This window comes from Impatiens glandulifera, chromosome 3 (genome assembly GCF_907164915.1).
Source record: "Impatiens glandulifera chromosome 3, dImpGla2.1, whole genome shotgun sequence".
NCBI classification, from domain to species: domain Eukaryota; kingdom Viridiplantae; phylum Streptophyta; class Magnoliopsida; order Ericales; family Balsaminaceae; genus Impatiens; species Impatiens glandulifera.
The window spans coordinates 54,117,349-54,136,810 of record NC_061864.1 but is presented as its reverse complement, the minus strand read 5'-3'; the positions used below and the strand labels follow the sequence as shown (position 1 = coordinate 54,136,810).

The 19,462-nt window shown below is 29.6% G+C and overlaps 2 protein-coding genes across 3 annotated transcripts; both read left to right on the top strand.

The window, feature by feature from the left end:
- The first annotated feature begins 3,092 nt into the window (after positions 1-3,092).
- Positions 3,093-5,343, top strand: LOC124932093 (peroxidase 10-like). Its single transcript, XM_047472699.1, has 4 exons — positions 3,093-4,004; positions 4,146-4,337; positions 4,673-4,838; positions 4,919-5,343. The coding sequence occupies exons 1-4, from the start codon at positions 3,141-3,143 to the stop codon at positions 5,326-5,328; spliced, it is 1,632 nt and encodes a 543-aa protein (XP_047328655.1). The 5' UTR covers positions 3,093-3,140; the 3' UTR covers positions 5,329-5,343.
- Positions 5,344-13,979: 8,636 nt separating this feature from the next.
- Positions 13,980-17,894, top strand: LOC124930857 (peptidyl-prolyl cis-trans isomerase CYP40-like). 2 transcript variants are annotated; one of them, XR_007098682.1, is made up of 10 exons: positions 13,980-14,269; positions 14,400-14,900; positions 15,370-15,457; positions 15,546-15,598; positions 15,829-15,933; positions 16,388-16,463; positions 16,899-16,936; positions 17,021-17,093; positions 17,563-17,593; positions 17,676-17,894. XR_007098682.1 is itself a non-coding variant. In XM_047471224.1 (10 exons), the coding sequence occupies exons 1-8, from the start codon at positions 14,099-14,101 to the stop codon at positions 17,072-17,074; spliced, it is 1,086 nt and encodes a 361-aa protein (XP_047327180.1). In that variant the 5' UTR covers positions 13,980-14,098; the 3' UTR covers positions 17,075-17,093; positions 17,563-17,586; positions 17,676-17,894. The 2 variants fall into 2 exon arrangements, 1 of the variants encoding a protein (XP_047327180.1); XM_047471224.1 differs by having other exon boundaries at positions 17,563-17,586.
- Positions 17,895-19,462: the final 1,568 nt, after the last annotated feature.

The window sequence follows — 19,462 nt, the reverse complement described above, 5'->3', positions numbered from 1 at the left end:
CCTTTCCCCATAGAAATTAGAAGAAAGTGTTAATGTCCTCCACCATGCGGAGGATTTGGATATTTACAGTCCTCCTTGGATTAAGGCTAAAGAGATATTGGCAAACCAGACATACCAGTCCTATTTTCCATGCATCTTTCTTATTGGAGCATGAAAGAAAACTTGACTCAAGTTGTGCGATTCTAACAGTTGAGGTCTGTCACCATGGCATACTCCTTCATGCCAAAGCACACCTGCTCTCCGTTCACTAGGAACTTCATCTCCTTCGAGTTTGAGCTGCTTTTCTTGAGCAGCATTTGATGGACTATTGTTCTTGAGAACAACACGTCCGAGGCTCTGAATAAATATTGGAATTGGGTTTCCAGAGCCCTGTCCATAAGATCCATTGCAACAATTTTTGGGCATTTTTTGTAATACTGGTTTTCCATGAAACCCTACTAATAAACTACTCAGCCATGGGAATATTAGTTTTGGCTGACGCCAACTTCAAAAAGGAACAACAATATGTTAGAATAAGTCGTGAAGAAATAAAAAAATCGTGACGAGATTATATACGATTGTGATGAACGTGACAGTTACAAGGTTTGACGAACATGACAGTAACAAGGTTTGACAAAAAAAACTCATACTCACTTGAATAATCAAGACGAGGTTTGAATGAACGACGAGACGAGATTTGATGGATGAGTCGAGGAAGCAGTGATGATGAGCAACTAAAGACGGAGACATCGAGAGATGAAATCTTCAAAGTGTGGGTAGGGAGAGAAATCGTCACGCACTTATAAATTTTAAATAGAGTTTGGTGTGCAGACACGCGTTGTGCGCTGTCTAGCACCCTACCTCTTCGCGTGACGCACTATACAATTCGCGTCATGCACAGGACAATATGGACATTTCACATGCTCAAAATATCATTTTTGCAAACATTATTAAGCTTGAATTATTTTTCAAATTTCACCTCTTATTGATATTATTTCGTTAAATTTTTCTATTGAGATACATATGGTATGTTTATAATTATATAGACATTATAATCAACTTATATGGAAACTAATATAATATAATTTTATAATAATGATAATATTGTGATAATATTTATAAATATATTATTTTTTATTTGAAAAATACTCCTGTTGACCAAAGGTCAGATGAACCTTTAGAATTTTTTTATCAAGATAACTTATAAAAGATAATCATGTCTAAGATATACTTTGATTTCGTGTTGATTTGGGTTTTGACTATAAGGATCTAATTGCTCAATATTGCTTAATTATCATGTTTTTATCTCGATGTTGTTTTGGCTTAAATGACTACTATTAAAAGAAACTGTGTTCTAGAAAAGTAAGTCTTGAATTTGAATATCGATCTTGCTTGATTGAAAAATGAAACACATGCACAATAAATTCCAAAGGAAGTTTATATCCTACCATACATTCTTGCTTAAGACTTAAGAGACCTAAAATTGAAAATACTTTTGAGAGCAGGTTGAATAAATTAAAATTCTAATACAATAAAAATATAAAAAAACATTTCTAAATTTATATATATATATATATATATATATATATATATATATATATAAGAACCCGTAAATCGGGGTCTCCACTTAATCTACTATTTATGATAAAGACTAGCTAGATTTCTATAAATGGTGACATTTTCATTGTCATCGTCATCAACATTATATCGATCATGCTTGCTAAACATTATTATCATATTTTCATGGCTTCTTTCAAAATGAAGAAGACACCCGTATTTCCACTTGCTAACAACAATGGTTTTCTTTTCTTTACTTTTTTTTCTCCACGTGCTTGTTTAAATCTTTAGTTTTCAAATTCTACTCTTTATCTCTTTATTTTATTATTATTATTATTATTATTATTTCCCACCCAAAACTATTCCTTAAGAAAGTTGCTTTAATTGTTAAAGATCTCTATATACACAAAATTTGGTCCATATCTCAATAAGATGAGTTTGGAAGTGAAAACATACATACAAATATTTTGAAAATATTTTTCTAATTATCTGAATTGTACGATGATTTAGATTAGATAATGTTATAAATATAACTAAATAAACACATTCAATACTATTTAACGTTTTCTTGTTTATCTTTAACTTCAAACCTTATAAATTATTTTTAATTGGTAAATAAAAAAAAATGGTTCGTTACCAAATTAGATTGAGGGGAACCTAAGATGTTTTGATGATAAGCTAACCCGACAAGATTGGTTTTGAAAGTTGATGTTAAGATCGAAACTAGCTAATTTTATATTCAATTCTCACTTAAAAACGTTCTAATTTAATAAAGTTAGAATAATCATCCATACCGAACATAATTATAAGCCGACGATACCTACTCAAATCATAGATATATTATATACCTATTATTATTTAATAATGGTAATATAGTATCTCACATTGGTGTTCATTATCTTTTTTCTAACAAGTGGAAGATCTGTCACTTATCATATATGTTTAATCAAATGGTAAATCATAATCTTTATTAGGACATTCACTAATTTGGCGGCTTAATTTGTCTACAATTTAGGTTAAAGGAGTATTTAAATGATAAATATATTAAATTACAAACACCAAAAAGACAAAAATGGTAATGTCATAATGCAATACTACTCATCTCCTCTTGAACCACAACTTAATTAACAGTTCAAGGACGAACCTAAACTTTCTTGTAGTTTTCAATTTATTCTTTAAACTTAAACTTTTATTTTAATCATCCCTATTAGATCAAATGAAACAATCAAGTTTAAAAAAATGAAGGTAAAAGAATTAGTAGTACAATGCTACTACTTGTTTTTATTAGTTAACGGATAGAATCAAAGTATTTCAAGTGATCGTCGAGCAAAAATCTAACAAATTTGATTTGAAAGATTGAATTTAAATCGAAAAAATAGATGGAGGACAGTATATCAATTATATATTTAAAGTGACAGTAAGATAAAGACATGGCCATTAGGATTATTTCATGATCAACAATAGTGGCACACTTACTCACCCATTTCATCAAATTATGATCATCCAATCAAGATCCCTCATTAAAACTTTGTTCTTTGCTTATAAATAGGCATATAAGGTCCATGATATCTCAAACTCAGTGTTAGAACTAGAATTCAGTTTCAATGGATCTTAAACACTTGCTCATTCTCATCCTTTCTCTCATATCTCTCATGATCTTTGTCTCTTCATCCAGTTATAGAGGCTTTGGATCTGGATCGAGTCAAGAACAAGGTTATGGAGATGTAAAGGGAAATCAAGGGAATGGGTACGGGCAACAGAGGAACCAAGGAAATGGGTATGGGATGGGAAACAAAGTAAATGGAAATGATCGGAGCAACCCAGGCAATGGATATGGGCAGGGAAACCAGGGTTATGGATCTGAGTCGGGTCAGGGACAAGGCTATGGATATGGGCAGGGTAACCAAGGGAATGGAAATGGGTATGGACAGGGGAATGGAAATGAGTATGGGTCGGGTAACCAGGGGAATAGAGATGGGTATGGGTCGGGTAACCAAGGGAGTGGTAATGGGTATGGGTCGGGTAACCAGGGGAGTGGAAATGGGTATGGATCCGGTAACCAAGGTAATGGAAATGGGTATGGTTCGGGTAACCAGGGAAATGGAAATGGGTATGGTTCGGGTAACCAGGGTAATGGAAATGGATATGGATCCGGTAACCAAGGGAATGGAAATGGGTATGGGTCGGGTAACCAGGGGGATGGAAATGGATATGGATCCGGTAACCAGGGTAATGGAAATGGGTATGGGTCGGGTAACCAGGGTAATGGAAATGATTATGGATCGGGTAACCAAGGGAATGGAAATGATTATGGGTCGGGTAAAGGGCAAGTGGGTTATTATTTCTATGATAATACATGTCCAAAATTGATCCAAATTGTTAGATATTGGGTAATGGCAGCTTTAAAGAATGAAACAAGGATAGCTGCTTCTCTTCTTAGATTACACTTTCATGATTGCTTTGTTAATGTAAGTTTTCTCTATCTTACATTAATATCATATTATTGTGTTACAATAGCAATAAGAGTAGATGTGCCGTGACTAAATTATTTGTTATGATCTAGCTTCTTATTGATATGAATTTCCATTCTTTGATTAATTCACAAATAGGGCTGCGACGCTTCTATTCTATTAGACGACACTAAAAGTTTCAAGGGAGAAAAGAATGCACTTCCTAACAAAAATTCAGTTCGAGGGTTCGAATTGATCGAGAACATAAAGGCCGATATAGAAAAAACTTGCCCTTCAACAGTGTCTTGCGTAGATATTCTTGCTCTAGCCGCAAGAGAAGCCGTCTATGCGGTAAATGTCAACAATTGCTTTACTATTTTTACAAGTAGTAATAATCTATATATTTCACTTATGAACACTAAATATTATTATTGAATATTTCAAAATCTCAAAACAATCTTCAATATGATTAATATTACAGTTGATAATGGTAACATTTGATTTTACTATAACTAATAGATTTTGCAAAGCTGGTTTACCAAATATTTTAAAGATACACATTTGGAAACATTTTTTTGGAAATGAATCCGAATTTGAACAAGAAAAAAGTGACTGTTTTTACCCGACCCAAATCCAAAAAATTTGCGATAATTGATGTTATAGAATGATTATATTCGGATTGACAGGTGGGTGGACCATATTGGTCGGTGGTGTTAGGGCGGCGAGATGGGTTAACGGCTAGCGAGAAAGCAGCAAATACCATGTTGCCGTCTCCATTTGAGCCTGTCGATAACATCACTGCCAAGTTTGTTGCTAATGGTCTCGACATGAAGGATGTTGTTGTCCTCTCCGGTAATTTCTAACGATAACATTGAATTATTTTTAAGCAATTGTTCATATTTATTTAAATATGAACCATTCATTTATAATAGGCGCACACACCATTGGTTTTGCTCAATGTTTCACGTTCAAGAAAAGACTATACAATTTCAAGGGAACGGGTAAACCAGATCCGAACATGGACGCGACCATGATGTCAACTCTACAAGGCTCGTGCACGAACGATGAAAAGTCGAACAGTCAGCTCATCACTTTGGACGCCTCGTCAACCGACAAGTTTGATAACTCTTACTACAAGAACTTGGTAGGGAATTCGGGCTTGCTGGATTCGGATCAGGCATTGATGTTGGATTCGAGAACTTCTAAACTTGTGAATTCTTTCAGTTCCGACTCGAATGTTTTTAACAAGGAATTCGCAGCGTCAATGGTGAAATTGGGTAACATTGGTGTACTTATAGGTAATGCTGGTCAAGTTAGGAAGAAGTGTGGAGCTGTTAATTAACTAGTAAGAATTATGAAAAGACAAACACTGATAAGATTATGAATGAATGAGAAAGATGATCTACTTAGAATATGTAATTGTGATAGTGATTTTCTCTCTTTCTCCTTGTAAAGTATGATAATAATGTTAGAAATCCCAATAAACTTTGATGGTTTGTCTTTTGATTGTTAACTAGCCTGATTTCTGTACGACGCAAACGGATAAATATATAAACGAAATAATTAAGACATAAAATGAAAAAAAAAATTATAAAAAAACAAAATGAATCACACTTTGTAATATATTAATGATTGCTATATTTAATAGTTTAAAAATATTTTATCAAATACAATAAATATAAATTTATCTTAATTAAATTTGGTTATATAAAAAATTAATACATTTAAGTTCTATTTTTTTTATTTAAATTTTACCATAATAGTGTTTGACATCAATTTTATAGGATCATAATTATTAGATACACTATATATATTAAATATATAAGTTTGAAATTTTTTTAATATTGTTCTTTCATTTATTCCATTTTTTTTAATATTGTGTGGAGTCATTTAATTTCATATTTATTATAATTTTTTTTATAATTTTTTTTATATAAAAATGAAATAAATTATTACAAATATGGTCATTTTATTCAAAATTTTAGTTTTTTTTCTATTAATTCAATTTAATTTTCAAATTTTTTTTAACGTAAATTATCACTTTATCTTAAATAGGTAAAAATAATATTTTAGCAATAATGAGTATTATGATCAATTTTAGATACAAAATGTTTAAACAGTTATTTGTTGACCTCAAAGATATTATAATTTAGCATATTAAAAACAAATAAGTGCATAATGTCAAAAAAAATAAAAAAAAAATTTAATACATAAGTTAAAATGACAATATTTTATTAGATGACTCAAGGTTTAGTTTGGATAATTCATCTTCACAATTACACTTTAGGGTAATTCGTTTAAAAATCGTAAAATGTGTAAATATTTACATAAATTCTTCAGGTGTATGAAGATTTAAAAAATAATATGATCATTATTAGGAGATAATGAGTATTATAATCAATTTTAGATACAAAATGTCAAAAACATTATTTGTTGACCAAAAGATATTATAATTTAGCATATTAAAAATAAATATGTGCATAATGTTAAACAAATTTTAAAACGAATAAAGAATAATTTATATATAAGTTAAAATGACAAAATTTTATTAGATGAATTAACTTTTAGTTTGGATAAATCATCTTCACAATTACTTCTTAGGATAATTCGTCGTGAAACCATAAAATGAGTATAAATTATTTAAAAAATAATAATGAAAAAAGTGTATTTTGTTATTCTTAATTCTATTTTAGGAGTTTCGATATGAAAGTAGTTAGACTTTTGTGATAATAGTAATGAAAAGATTTGATTATTAAGAATAAAAAATAATATAAATTTATTAACTATCAACATTTTTGAGATGCATAATGTTATAATAGGCACAACGGTTGTATATATTTTCACGCATTGACTACATATGTCTTCACGAAAGTCTATCATTTATGAGAAGTTGGTCATCCTTATAAATTATTATAATTTTTTTTATTATTATATTAATAAAAAAATGTAAATATTATTTCTATAAAGTCAATAAAAATTATCAAGCACCCACTCAAATTGTTTAGTAAATTTGTTGTATGTTCTTCTTCGCTTGGAAATAGATGTTGCAAACTTGCAATATGCTGTTTTTTTATATAATGATATCTAAAAAAACTGTAATTAAGAAAATTTATTTAAAAAATAATAATGAAAAAAAGTGTATTTTATTATCCTTAATTCTATTTTAGGAGTTTCGACATAAAAATAGTTAGACTTTTGTGTTAACTTTTGTGATAATAGTAATGAAAATATTTGATTATTAAGAATAACAAATAATATAAGTTTATTTACTATCAACATTTTTGAGAATGCATAATGTTATAATAGGCACAACGGTTGTATATATTTTTTCGCATTGACTACATATGTCTTCACGAAAGTCTATCATTTATGAGAAATTGGTTATTGTCATAAATCATTATAAAAATAATTACTATATAAATAAAAAATGTTAATATTATTTCTATAAAGTCAATAAAAATTATCAAGCACCCACTCAAATTTTTTAGTAAATTTGTTTTATGTTATTCCTCGCTTGGACATAGATGTTGCAAACTTGCATTATGCTGTTTTTTTATATAATGATATCTAAAAAAATTGTAATTAAGAAAAATTATTTAAAAAATAATAATGGAAAAAAGTGTATTTTGTTATCCTTAATTCTATTTTAGGAGTTTCGACACTTTTGTGTTAACTTTTGTGATAATAGTAAGGAAAAGATTTGATTATTAAGAATAAATAATAATATAAATTTATTTACTATCAACATTTGTGAGAATGCATAATGTTATAATAGGCACAACGGTTGTATATATTTTCTCGCATTGACTACATATGTCTTCACGAAAGTCTATCATTTATGAGAAGTTGGTTATCGTCATAAATCATTATAAAAATAATTATTATATTAATAAAAAAATGTTAATATTATTTCTATAAAGTCAATGAAAGTTATCAAGCACCCACTCAAATTCTTTAGTAAATTTATTGTATGTTCTTCCTCGCTTGGACATAGATGTTGCAAACTTGCATTATGCTGTTTTTTTTATATAATGATATCTAAAAAAACTGTAATTAAGAAAATTTATTTAAAAAATAATAATGGAAAAAAGTGTATTTTGTTATCCTTAATTCTATTTTAGGAGTTTCGACATAAAAATAGTTAGACTTTTGTGTTAACTTTTGTGATAATAGTAATGAAAAGATTTGATTATTAAGAATAAAAAATAATATAAATTTATTTACTATCAACATTTTTGAGAATGCATAATTTTATAATAGGCACAACGGTTGTATATATTTTCTCGCATTGACAACATATGTCTTCACGAAAGTCTATCATTTATGAGAAGTTGTGTATCGTCACAAATCATTATAAAAAGCAATATTATATTAATAAAAAAATATTAATATTATTTCTATAAAGTCAATGAAAATTATCAAGCACTCACTCAAATTGTTTAGTAAATTTGTTGTATGTTCTTCCTCGCTTGGACATAGATGTTGCAAACTTGCATTATGCTGTTTTTTTATATAATGATATCTAAAAAAACTGTAATTAAGAAAATTTATTGACGTAAAACTCTTTTACCATTTGATCTGCAAAATTGTCACAAATATTTAAGTTTTTCAATATCGCCAAATTTACTCAGCTCCTCTAAAAAAGTCTTTATAGAAATTTTAAAATCAAAAGACTAAAAAAATATGAGAACCTTGAGTCGTATTAGAGCAATATATAAGGTGTAAATATTTGCACGATTCTTCACTAACTAAGGTAACGAAGATTGAAAACGTGGACCTATATTATAGAAGAAAAAAGTAATTGTAATCTCATTAAATATGTTAAATCAAGTGACATATTAAAATGTAATCAAACATATGAAACTGACAATCTTTTAATGTTTTGTAATCTTCATACAATCATACCTGATAATAATGATAAATCAATAGAAAAAAATGAATGATCTTAAATTTTACCATTTTAGTAATGTAGTCAAGATTTACGGATGTAAATCGAAAGAGTTCATTGCAAAAATTACTTCATCGTCATCATATATTTCTCACTCCCTTATAAATTACGATTTAGTGCAACACCTTATATTGTAGGAAAAACAATATCTTTATATCAATATCTCAACTTCTGGATGAAAGATGAAGAATTTAATAAAATCCTTAATGAAACTTGGAACATCAGAATTAATGGAACAAAGATGTTCAGAGTTTGTGAGAAACTAAGATTACTGAAAGGGAAGCTGAATAAGCTAGACCGGAAAAAATATAGTGGGATTTCTAAAAGAGTAGAGGAAGCCAGAACGAAACTGGAGGAAATACAAAGCAAGGCACTACGAGCCCCAAATCTACCTTATAACAGGGAAGAGGAAAAAGAGGCTCTTACGCGATTCAGAGACCTCTGTTCTAAAGAGGAAAGTTTTGCTAAACAAAAATCTAGAGAAAATTGGCTTTCATTAGGAGACAAGAATACTTCTTTCTTCTATAAAAAATGTTCATCAAGGAATTTCAGAAATCAGGTCCTAAGGCTCACAAACTCAAATGGAGATGTTTTACAGGAACAAAAGGCAGTTCATGAGGAAGCAATAAGTTTCTACAAAGAGCTGATTGGAACAGAAACGAGCACAATAATAGAGGACAGCCGAAGATTACTTCAACAGATTGTGCAAAGGAAAATCAGTGAAGAAAGTGGTAACCAATTGATTACAAGAGTGAGTATGGAAGAAGTCAGAAAAGTTGTGTTTTCAATGAACTTATTTCAAAAACTATTTTGCAACGTTTGAAAACAGTTATTGATAAACTTGTAGGATTAGGGAAATCAACATTTATTCCTAAACGCTCTATTTCCCATAACATCATACTCATGCAGAGCTTATTGAATGGATATGGCAAGAAAAACATATCGCCACGTGTGGCTTTCAAAATTGACATTAAAAAAGCTTTTGACTCGATCAGATGGGGATCAATCCACGAATTCCTCCTTGCTGCAGGTTTTCCAATTATTTTTATTGATTGAATTATGCAATGTGTTTCCACTCCTCACTTTGTTATGAGCGTGAATGGTATTCATGGAGGCTTTTTCAAGGGTGAAAGGGGAGTAAGGCAAGGAGACCCTATATCTCCTTACCTATTCGTCTTAATAATGGAAATTCTTTACTGCATTTTAAAAATGCTTCTGAGAATTCATCATTTCAAATTTCACCTGTACTGCAAAGAAGAAGCAATAACTCATATATGTTTTGCAGATAATCTATTTTTTGTGGCTTATGCGGATGTTGAATTTGTTAGTATAATAAAAGAAGCTCTAACAATTTTTTCGAGTATTACAGGTCTATACATCAATGAGGACAAAAGTCAGACTTTCTATGGAGGGGTTAATGAAGAAATGAAAGAAAACATTTTCAATATTATGGGAATCAAGGAAGGTGAACTACTAGTGAAATACCTTGAAGTATCCCTGTCATCAAAACAACTTCGATACAATCACTTTAGACAACTGGTAGAAAAGGTTAGAAATTCTGTCTTGGGTTAGGCTACGAAAAAACTGTCTTATGCAGGTAGAATCGAGCTCGTTAAAAGAGTCATCTTTGGAATTATTAGCTACTGGGCACAATAGATAGTCATCCCAAAGAAAGTAATGGCTAAACTCGATAGAATCATAAGAGACTACATATGGGGAACACAAGGCAGAGAAGGAAAAAAAAGTCAAATGGGAGGATGTTTGCACTCCAATAGAAGAAGAAGGACTAGGAATAAAAAGTTGTGTTGAATGGAACAAAGCCTTCACTATCAAGAGCTTATGGGAGTTAGAGCAAAAAGCGGACTCCCTATGGGTCAAATGGGTGCATACAAGATTTATGAAAGAAGAGAAGAGTATCTGAACGCTAAGAATCAATGAAAGAATGACATGGTCATTGAAGAAAATCCTAAAAACAAGAAAAGATGCATTTTAAATGGTGAAAACCACAATTGGAAATGGAAGAGGGGTATTATTCTGGCATGATCCTTGGCTGGATAATATTCTCATTATATTCAAAGAAAAAATGCAAGGAAACAGAGTTAGAAGAGAATACATCAAGTACTTATTTAGAGACGTCTATGAAGGTAAATGTGATTCACTTTTGAGGCATATTCCAGAAGGTGATAGAATCCTAAACCTAATGAGGCAGAAGCAACTTAATGAAAATAATGATGAAATAAGCTGGAAAACAGAAAGCAATGAGAAGTTTATTACAGGAAAGACATGGGAAATGGTTAGAACAAGATGATAGGAGGTAGAATGACATAATGTGGTATGGTCTCCAAAGATTATTCCTCGTCACCAATTTATTCTCTGGCTGGTATACAGGAAAAGGTTGACAACAAAAGACAGAATTCGAAAATATATAAACATTCCTGATATCAACTGTGTCCTATGTTCGGGAGTTGAGGAAAGCATAAACCATTTATTTGGGGAATGCTCTTTTGTAATACAAATCTGGAGGATGTATGCTGCAAACATGAACATCATCAACTTTCCAAGAATATGGGAAGAAATTCAAGTGTGGATGAAGAATAAAGCAAAAGGAAGATCTTTCTATGTAAGTATGTTGAAATGCTACTTTGGAGTAGTAATCTACAATATCTGGAAAGAAAGAAATTCAAGAACTCACAATGGAAGAAGTAGAACCGCTGAAGATATTTGGAGTTATAACTTCAGATGGAAATGCACTCATTCAATCCTAGAGAGGAATCGAAAGGAATGAAGAGAATAGAAAGCTCTGCCATATATGGGATATTTCGTTTGAGAAGGTCACACGTAGAATAAAAGTAAAAACGCTGTAGACGTTAATTGATTATTGTTATTGTCTGTAATTCAATTATTGTTTCATTGTCAAATCTAGAAATTGTCTAGATCTGATCTTAAACTTTTGTATTTTTTTCTTCTTTTACGTTTTTTTATGAAATGGCACTAAGCTGTTCCCCCCAAAAAAAAACTTTAAACCTTAATGCTTATTAATTTAATATTTATTATTAATATTTTGTTTTTCACGTAACTTTTTAATTAAAATTTTTAATTTTATAAATTGTTCATACAATTTAATATTTAGATCATCAATTATTTTTTTATTAATTTTATAAATTTATTTATTAATTAATTTTCTATTTTTAATTTCTAATTATGGTAGAAAAATTACCGATATTATATGTATATCGAAAATATTGTAGCGCAATATATCAAAAATAATGAATTTTAAGAAATACCAAAATGTAAGGTATGATACCGATACAAAAATTATTTGTACAGTAAAGATATGAGATTTTCAAAATTTTGGTATATCGAGATATACAAAAATTACTGATATTATATGTATATCGAAAATATTGTACCGCAATATATCAAAAATAACAAATTTTAAGATATACCCAATGAGGATTGATAAACTCAACGAAAGAAGGTCTACGAATCCGACGTGGCCTGCCAGGTGTCCCCACGTCCCAAAAGCCCTTATTTCGGGTTCAGAAACCACCCATTTCAGGAAGAAAAAAAAACGAAATGGCCGTTTCGGGTCCTAAAACCACTCATTTTGAGAAGAATTTTTTTTTGTTCTCGAAATGGCCGTTTCGGGACCTAAAATTACCGTTTTGGGACATTTTAAAATTTTCTCTCTCCTACCCACGTGTCATGCCACGTTGATTCGTGAACTTACTTTCATTGAATATTTCGTTGAGTTTATCATTTTTCATATCAAAATGTAAGGTATGATACCAATACAAAAATTATTTGTATAGTAAAGATATGAGATTTTCAAAATTTTTGTATATCGAGATATACCGAAATAGTATTTATAAATTAATATATATATATATATAATACTTGTAAGGAAATAAATTGATTTAATATTATGTTAAATATAAAAATATAATATTTTAAAATAAAAGTATATGTTAAAATCTCATCATCAACGTAAATGACACCCCACAGCCATGGTTCCCTGTTTAAACTCAAATCGCTCTAGATGGAATCGAACCCGTGACCTTTTGGTCTTTTAAGCTAACTCTTACCACTGTGCTACCTTGGTAGAGTAAGTTTTTAACTTGGGTAAAATAATAGTTGATCTTTTTAAGGGCAATTTGAGTCTTAAAATGGTGGATGTATTGGTGTGCACATATGATTGACTTAAAAGAGATGAATTCAACTTAAGTAAAGATCTTACATGTGATGAATTTGAATTGTTGAATGAAAATGAACAAATTAAAAAGAGCGAGAAATTTTAATTTATTACTAAGTCTAAATTAACTAATATTTTATTTTATGATAAATATTTTTAATTTTTAATTTTGTATAACGTTCATGTAGGAACCATATTTAAAAATTTTTGTTTAATTTAATATATTTTTTAGATATTAAATATATAAAATCGATACTGTACCGAAATTAAGGTATACAAAATTAAATGTATATCGAAAGTAAGTTAAGATAAATGTATGAATTTTTTTATATCAAAACTTTCCGTGTATTACCTATTCCTAATTAATTAGATTAGATTTATTATTTTATCAAACAAAAATTAACACAAATTAATAAAAATGTGCATTCCAAAAATATCACAAATGAATGATTATAATATATTATAAGTTAGGTAATAAATGAATACTAATTAATTATTAGATCTTTGTCTTGATGATAGAAGGCGATATTACCAAACAAAGTAAGATCTTATTTTAAAACCCACCCCTAAATTATTTATGTTATTTATTATTAAAGTCCTACACTTTCTTTGTAGAGTGTTATTGGTCATTCTATTATTATATCTCATAATTTTTCATTCCAAATAAATAAAGACAGTTTAGCCAAACTAAATTAAATTAAAAAAATGATAGGGGTTAAAAAGACAAAAAAAAGAAAAGGGCAGGGGACAGGATAGTAAAAAGCGCACACGGCGCACATTAGCAACAGGACGAGCCTTTAATATATTTGGGGGCGTTTGAACTTTGAAATGAAGAGGCAGAGGGAGTAGAAAAGATCAAAGCTTTATTCGAAAATATATAGCAAGCGGGACTGCGACTGAACTCAAAATTAGGGTTTCAGAGATTTTGAGTGAGAGAGATATAGTTGAACGGAGGTAATTTGTAGAAGAGAGATGGCGCGGCCGAGGTGTTTCCTCGACATTAGCATCGGAGGTGAGTTGGAAGGGAGGATAGTGGTGGAGCTGTATAACGACATCGTTCCCAAGACAGCCGAGAACTTCCGAGCTCTTTGCACTGGTGAGAAGGGTATTGGCCCCAATACTGGCGTCCCACTTCATTACAAGGTTCTTTCCGTTGACTTATCTCTGTTTTCCGATCAATTTCATGATTACATTTACTTAATGTTCTTGCTTTCATATGATATAGATACTGTTAATAGAATATATGATAATGAAGAAAAGGTTTTTATTTCAGGGAGTTCGTTTTCATCGTGTTATTAAGAGTTTCATGACACAAGGTGGTGATATATCTGCTGGAGATGGTACAGGAGGAGAATCAATATACGGATTGAAGTTTGAAGATGAGAATTTTGAATTGAAACATGAAAGGAAGGGGATGTTATCGATGGCTAATTCTGGCCCTAATACAAATGGTTCTCAGTTCTTTATAACTACGACACGTACTGCACATCTCGATGGGAAGCATGTTGTGTTTGGGAAAGCTATTAAAGGGATGGGAGTAGTTCGTTCGATTGAGCATGCTCCTCTTGGTGAAGATCATTGCCCTGAAGTTGATGTTATTATTGCTGAATGTGGAGAAATCCCTGAGGGGGGTGATGATGGAATAGCCAATTTCTTTAATGATGGTGATATGTTTCCTGATTGGCCTGCTGATATTGACAATTGTTCTGATGAGCTTTCTTGGTGGATAAACGCAGTTGACTCTATAAAGATATTTGGCAATGGACATTTCAAGGTCAGTGAACCAATTGTATTTAAGTTGTTCTTCATATCTAGTCTCATTTTATAGTCATTATGAGCATTTCTAATAAAAATATACTTTTCAAAGTTCAAGTTGAACCCTACTTGGAAGCACTTTTTTTTTTTTTGAGTTTAGATCTGTATTCAGATAGAGAAACTGTCAATGGAATTTTTAATTTGGGCCATACTCATTTACATTTGAAAACGGGTATTCATCGAAGTGCAGGTCACATTTGAAAACGCGATGAAAAATCTGACAGAAGTTGTGTTTCTAAAATGTTGTCATGAGTAACCGGACTACGAGGTACACAGGAAGACTTGTGACTAGGGGTAGAGGATCAAACTCCAGCAGTTTGTAGGATAACTGCTAGATTCCCTTTTATTGTTATGCCAACTCTTATATAAAGAGGACAAAACCTTGATCATGATTATCTTACATCGATTTTTCATTTACTTTATTGCAGAATCAAGACTATAAGATGGCTCTTCGAAAGTATAGAAAGGCTTTACGTTATTTGGATGTATCTTGGGAGAAGGGAGAAATTGATGAAGGTCAGCCTCCTTTTCCTCATTACTCATTGGTTCTAATATTCATCGCTGATTGTGGCTCTTACGTATGCCGTTTCTTTTACTTTTGCAGACAAGAGTTCATCTTTGAGGGTAGTAAAATCCCAGATATTTACGAATAGTTCTGTAAGTACCTTTTGTGTTGATAGTAAACAAAAATCTCATCGTAGTCATCAAACTGACCTGGTTTCATAAGAGCAATTTATCAATAGAAGAACTCATTTTTGTTTCTTTCTTCACCAATGGCTTCCCTTTTCTCTTTTACAACTTTTATTTTACCTGCATTATTAATATTTATATGCTTGGCTTTCCTATTGATTCATTAATTGACAAGACATGTATATAATATTCTATAGGCTTGTAAATTGAAATTGGGAGATTTGAATGGTGCACTTTTAGACACGGAGTTCGCTATGCGTGATGATGAGAAAAATGTGAAGGCTTTGTTCCGTAGAGGCCAGGTTAGTTCCAGATTCTGTTGAATAGTGATCTTAAGGAGCAATTCAAGCTAAAGGTTTTTTGCTTGTTTGACAAAACTGTGTGAATTTTTATCTGAAACTACTTGTGCAAGAATTCAAGATTAACTTCATTATTCTCACGAACCCGTCTGTGAGCTAGATCTTTATTTATGCTATGCAAACTCATTTAAGAGTTAAATGTGGTTCCAGGGCTATTACATGGGCATATTTTAATCCTTTTCCAAAAACATGGTTTATTTTTTACTTTCTATTGTGGTTGAAGATAATGAATTTGATTCTCGATAAGGTGTTTACACCAACAAATGGATAAACATGTAAACTAATATTTGGAATAATGTCAAAGTCATAAAATTTCTGGCTGATTTAAAGAGAAAAGTTAATGTGATTTACATTATGGTCTCCCTATAATAATCATGTTATGCTTGTCATTGATCAGGCACACATGGCGCTAAATGATATAGATTCTGCAATTGAAACTTTCAAAAGGGCTCTGGACCTGGAGCCAAATGATGGTATGTTCTAAAATACATGGGCTCATAAAAATCTAAAGAATCATTTTTGAGGTTTCAAGAATAGATTTTCTCTGTTTTTATTGGTTTTCTTGAAGCATTAATAAAAAAAAATATTCATCTTCTTCATGATATGATAAAATTTACATTTGTTATGTTTGTGAAAAATCACATAACCATGATCAAGACAAAATCTTTATATCAATTGAAGCAAAAAAATTTAACTCTAATTGGATCATGATCTAGAAAATAATTTGTATTCCAAATGAAGCAACAAAATTCACACTAATTTAGATGATGATTCTGAAAAGGAAAAAAAAATCACTTTCAACTTTGTCGAATTGAGGCATAAATTGTAATCCTTCAGAGATCTTTCTCATGGATTGGAAGGATATTCTTTAGTTATTTCCACTGAATCTAAACTCAAATGTGTTTCAGCTGCAATAAGAAAGGAATTTGCATCTGCAAAACTAAAGGTTTGTACAACTTTATTGTTCTAGCTCTAAACTTTCTTGTTGAAAACACTAACTCTCAACTTCTAACTGTTGTAATTGACACAGATTACTAACAGAAAGGAACAGCAGATGAAAGCATACTCAAAGATGTTCAAGTAGAGCAAATGACAGTTATACGGTAAGTGATTAACTCGGAGATAAAGTATATACTAATATATTGGGATGGACAATCAATTTTGGCTGATATAAACCAAATTTCGAAACTATTGAAGTATGCAACATTTGTTCATTTATATTTGTAGCTAAAATTCATTAAACTTTAACTTGTTAAATATTAATTTTTTTTGTTATATATGAAAATAAGCATGCCCTTTATAAAGGAAATTTAGGCTTGCTTTGTTCAACAAGATTTTTCTGTGTTTGCTATATTTATTCAATTAGAAAACTTTATTTTAAACAGCAATATGTCCGAATAAATGGATCTATTATGGGTTTGGACTAGACAACAAATTTTTTTTTTCAAGTATCTCATCCGGATGTTGATTTATAGGAGATATTGCTCTGGAACATAACAAAAGATAGATAGATTGATTTGATTACTTTTCTCAGATAAAAAATTGTTTTTTTTTTCTTCCTTTTTATTGCAGGCCATTTTTAGCTGGAGGAGTTAGGTATATGGTATACAGTTTCTTCCCTTTTCATTAAATCCATCAATTGAATATCTCTGGAAAGTGGTTATATGGTTTTGTGTTAACTGTAGGTGGTTATATATGAGAAGGGGGATGAAGCAGGCAAAAGCTTATCAAAAGTGTTAAAGTTTTGAACCAAATTTTAAGCAGTTAGAAGATAACCCAAAACCATCTTTTTTGTGTTCTTTCAGTTGTTTGTTGTTTAAAGGTAAGGCTAAGGATTTCCAAACAATAAGACACGGGAACCTTTATTACGTTGCGAGTATATGAATTTGAAAATTTTTGGTGCATTTGCATTCTTTCAGTGAAGAATTTTACTTTTTTGTTGCACTGTGAACTTTAAAATTATATTTTATCGCAGTTACAATTGCAAACATTTAGCAAATAAAAAAAATTGCAAACAAATTATAGTTATTTTTTGTTGTTTATTGTAATGAAATTATGTACAATCCTAAAAAAAAGTTTGTTGATGTCAAAACAGGGTTTACTTGTAATCTTTTATTTTAAACATTATTTGTTTTTGTTTTTGTTATTTATGTAGGGACTATAATTTCCTCATCTTCATTCCTTGATTTAGGTTTTATTTGTGAAAGTTGGCTTTGAGGATATCTCTTGAAATATAAGTAATATGTTTAGAAACTGTTTGATTATTTTCTTTAGCAATAAAAAGCAATTGATACAACCCACTTTTTATTTTATTTTTAATAATAATACTTTTTAATTCAAGCTAATAAAAGTTCAAAACAAGAAAAAGAAGTGATAAGGAACTAACTAACATGTTGAATAATGTATTCAAATAGCAAAGTTAAATTTGAGTCTATTGATGTGAATTGATACACTTTATTTGAAAACTCTTATTATGGAAATTTTGAATTTAGGTTTGGATGACAATTAATTTCATTCAAATATTTTTGAGTAAGGATAGGGAACAAAAGAGAATTATCAGATTTTGAATCTAATTTACACATTATTTCCTACTTATTCTTATATAAATTTTTTTTACAGTTTTTATCATTTTTTTAGAATAATTAGTACTTTTTTTTTATAAATTTTATTATTTATTAAAGTATATATAGTGTATGATTTTAAAGTATTAACAAATAAATTTGAAATACATCCTATTAATTTTAAAAGGTAACAATTTAAATTTCTTGTAAAATTTTAAATTAAAAATATATTTAATCAGCCTTATTAACTTTTAAAATGACTGATTGATTATTTTAAACATTTATGATAATACATGAAGTAAAATTAAATAATATATATTTTTGAAAAGTAATATGAAAATGATATAAAATTTAGAGGAAGAAATATCAATTTTATTTTTTATTTTATGTTAGATAAGACAATATTTTGAATTATAATTTTATTATATATATTCATAATTTTATTAAACAAAAATTCAATCCAAATTTATACATAAATTTATTTACATATTGTTTTTAAGTTTATAGATATTAGAATGATGTAATAATGACAAAAGTCTCATGTCTGAAAGTGCCAAAGTTGTTCAGTTCAAAGTCCATTGTGGAATGAGTTAATATATTATTTGTTGAAAATCAGAGTCTACTGCTTTGACTGATTTTAAATATGACCATATACAGGCCTGTTTGACTGAGTTTAAAAAAAGTAATAATTCAACAATAATCAATCATTATTTGATTTACTATTTTATAATTATATCACTAAATTTATTAACTAAATACCTTCTTTTTTAAAAAATAAAAATATTTTATCAACATAAACTAATACCCTTTAAATATTTTTATCAAAAAATTTAAACACATATTTTAAAAATAAATTATTCTTAAAAATTGATTCATTAGAGTTATTGGGGACACTAGTATATTTAAAAATA

Excerpts from the sequence above, each read along its gene's own strand:
- LOC124930857 (XM_047471224.1), top strand. The coding sequence starts at position 14,099 with ATGGCGCGGCCGAGGTGTTTCCTCGACATTAGCATCGGAGGTGAGTTG. Across the intron at positions 14,270-14,399 it reads GCGTCCCACTTCATTACAAG|GGAGTTCGTTTTCATCGTGT; the intron begins GTTCTTTCCGTT and ends TTTTTATTTCAG. Across the intron at positions 15,934-16,387 it reads CTTTGTTCCGTAGAGGCCAG|GCACACATGGCGCTAAATGA; the intron begins GTTAGTTCCAGA and ends GTCATTGATCAG.
- LOC124932093 (XM_047472699.1), top strand. The coding sequence starts at position 3,141 with ATGGATCTTAAACACTTGCTCATTCTCATCCTTTCTCTCATATCTCTC. Across the intron at positions 4,005-4,145 it reads TTCATGATTGCTTTGTTAAT|GGCTGCGACGCTTCTATTCT; the intron begins GTAAGTTTTCTC and ends ATTCACAAATAG. Across the intron at positions 4,338-4,672 it reads CAAGAGAAGCCGTCTATGCG|GTGGGTGGACCATATTGGTC; the intron begins GTAAATGTCAAC and ends TCGGATTGACAG.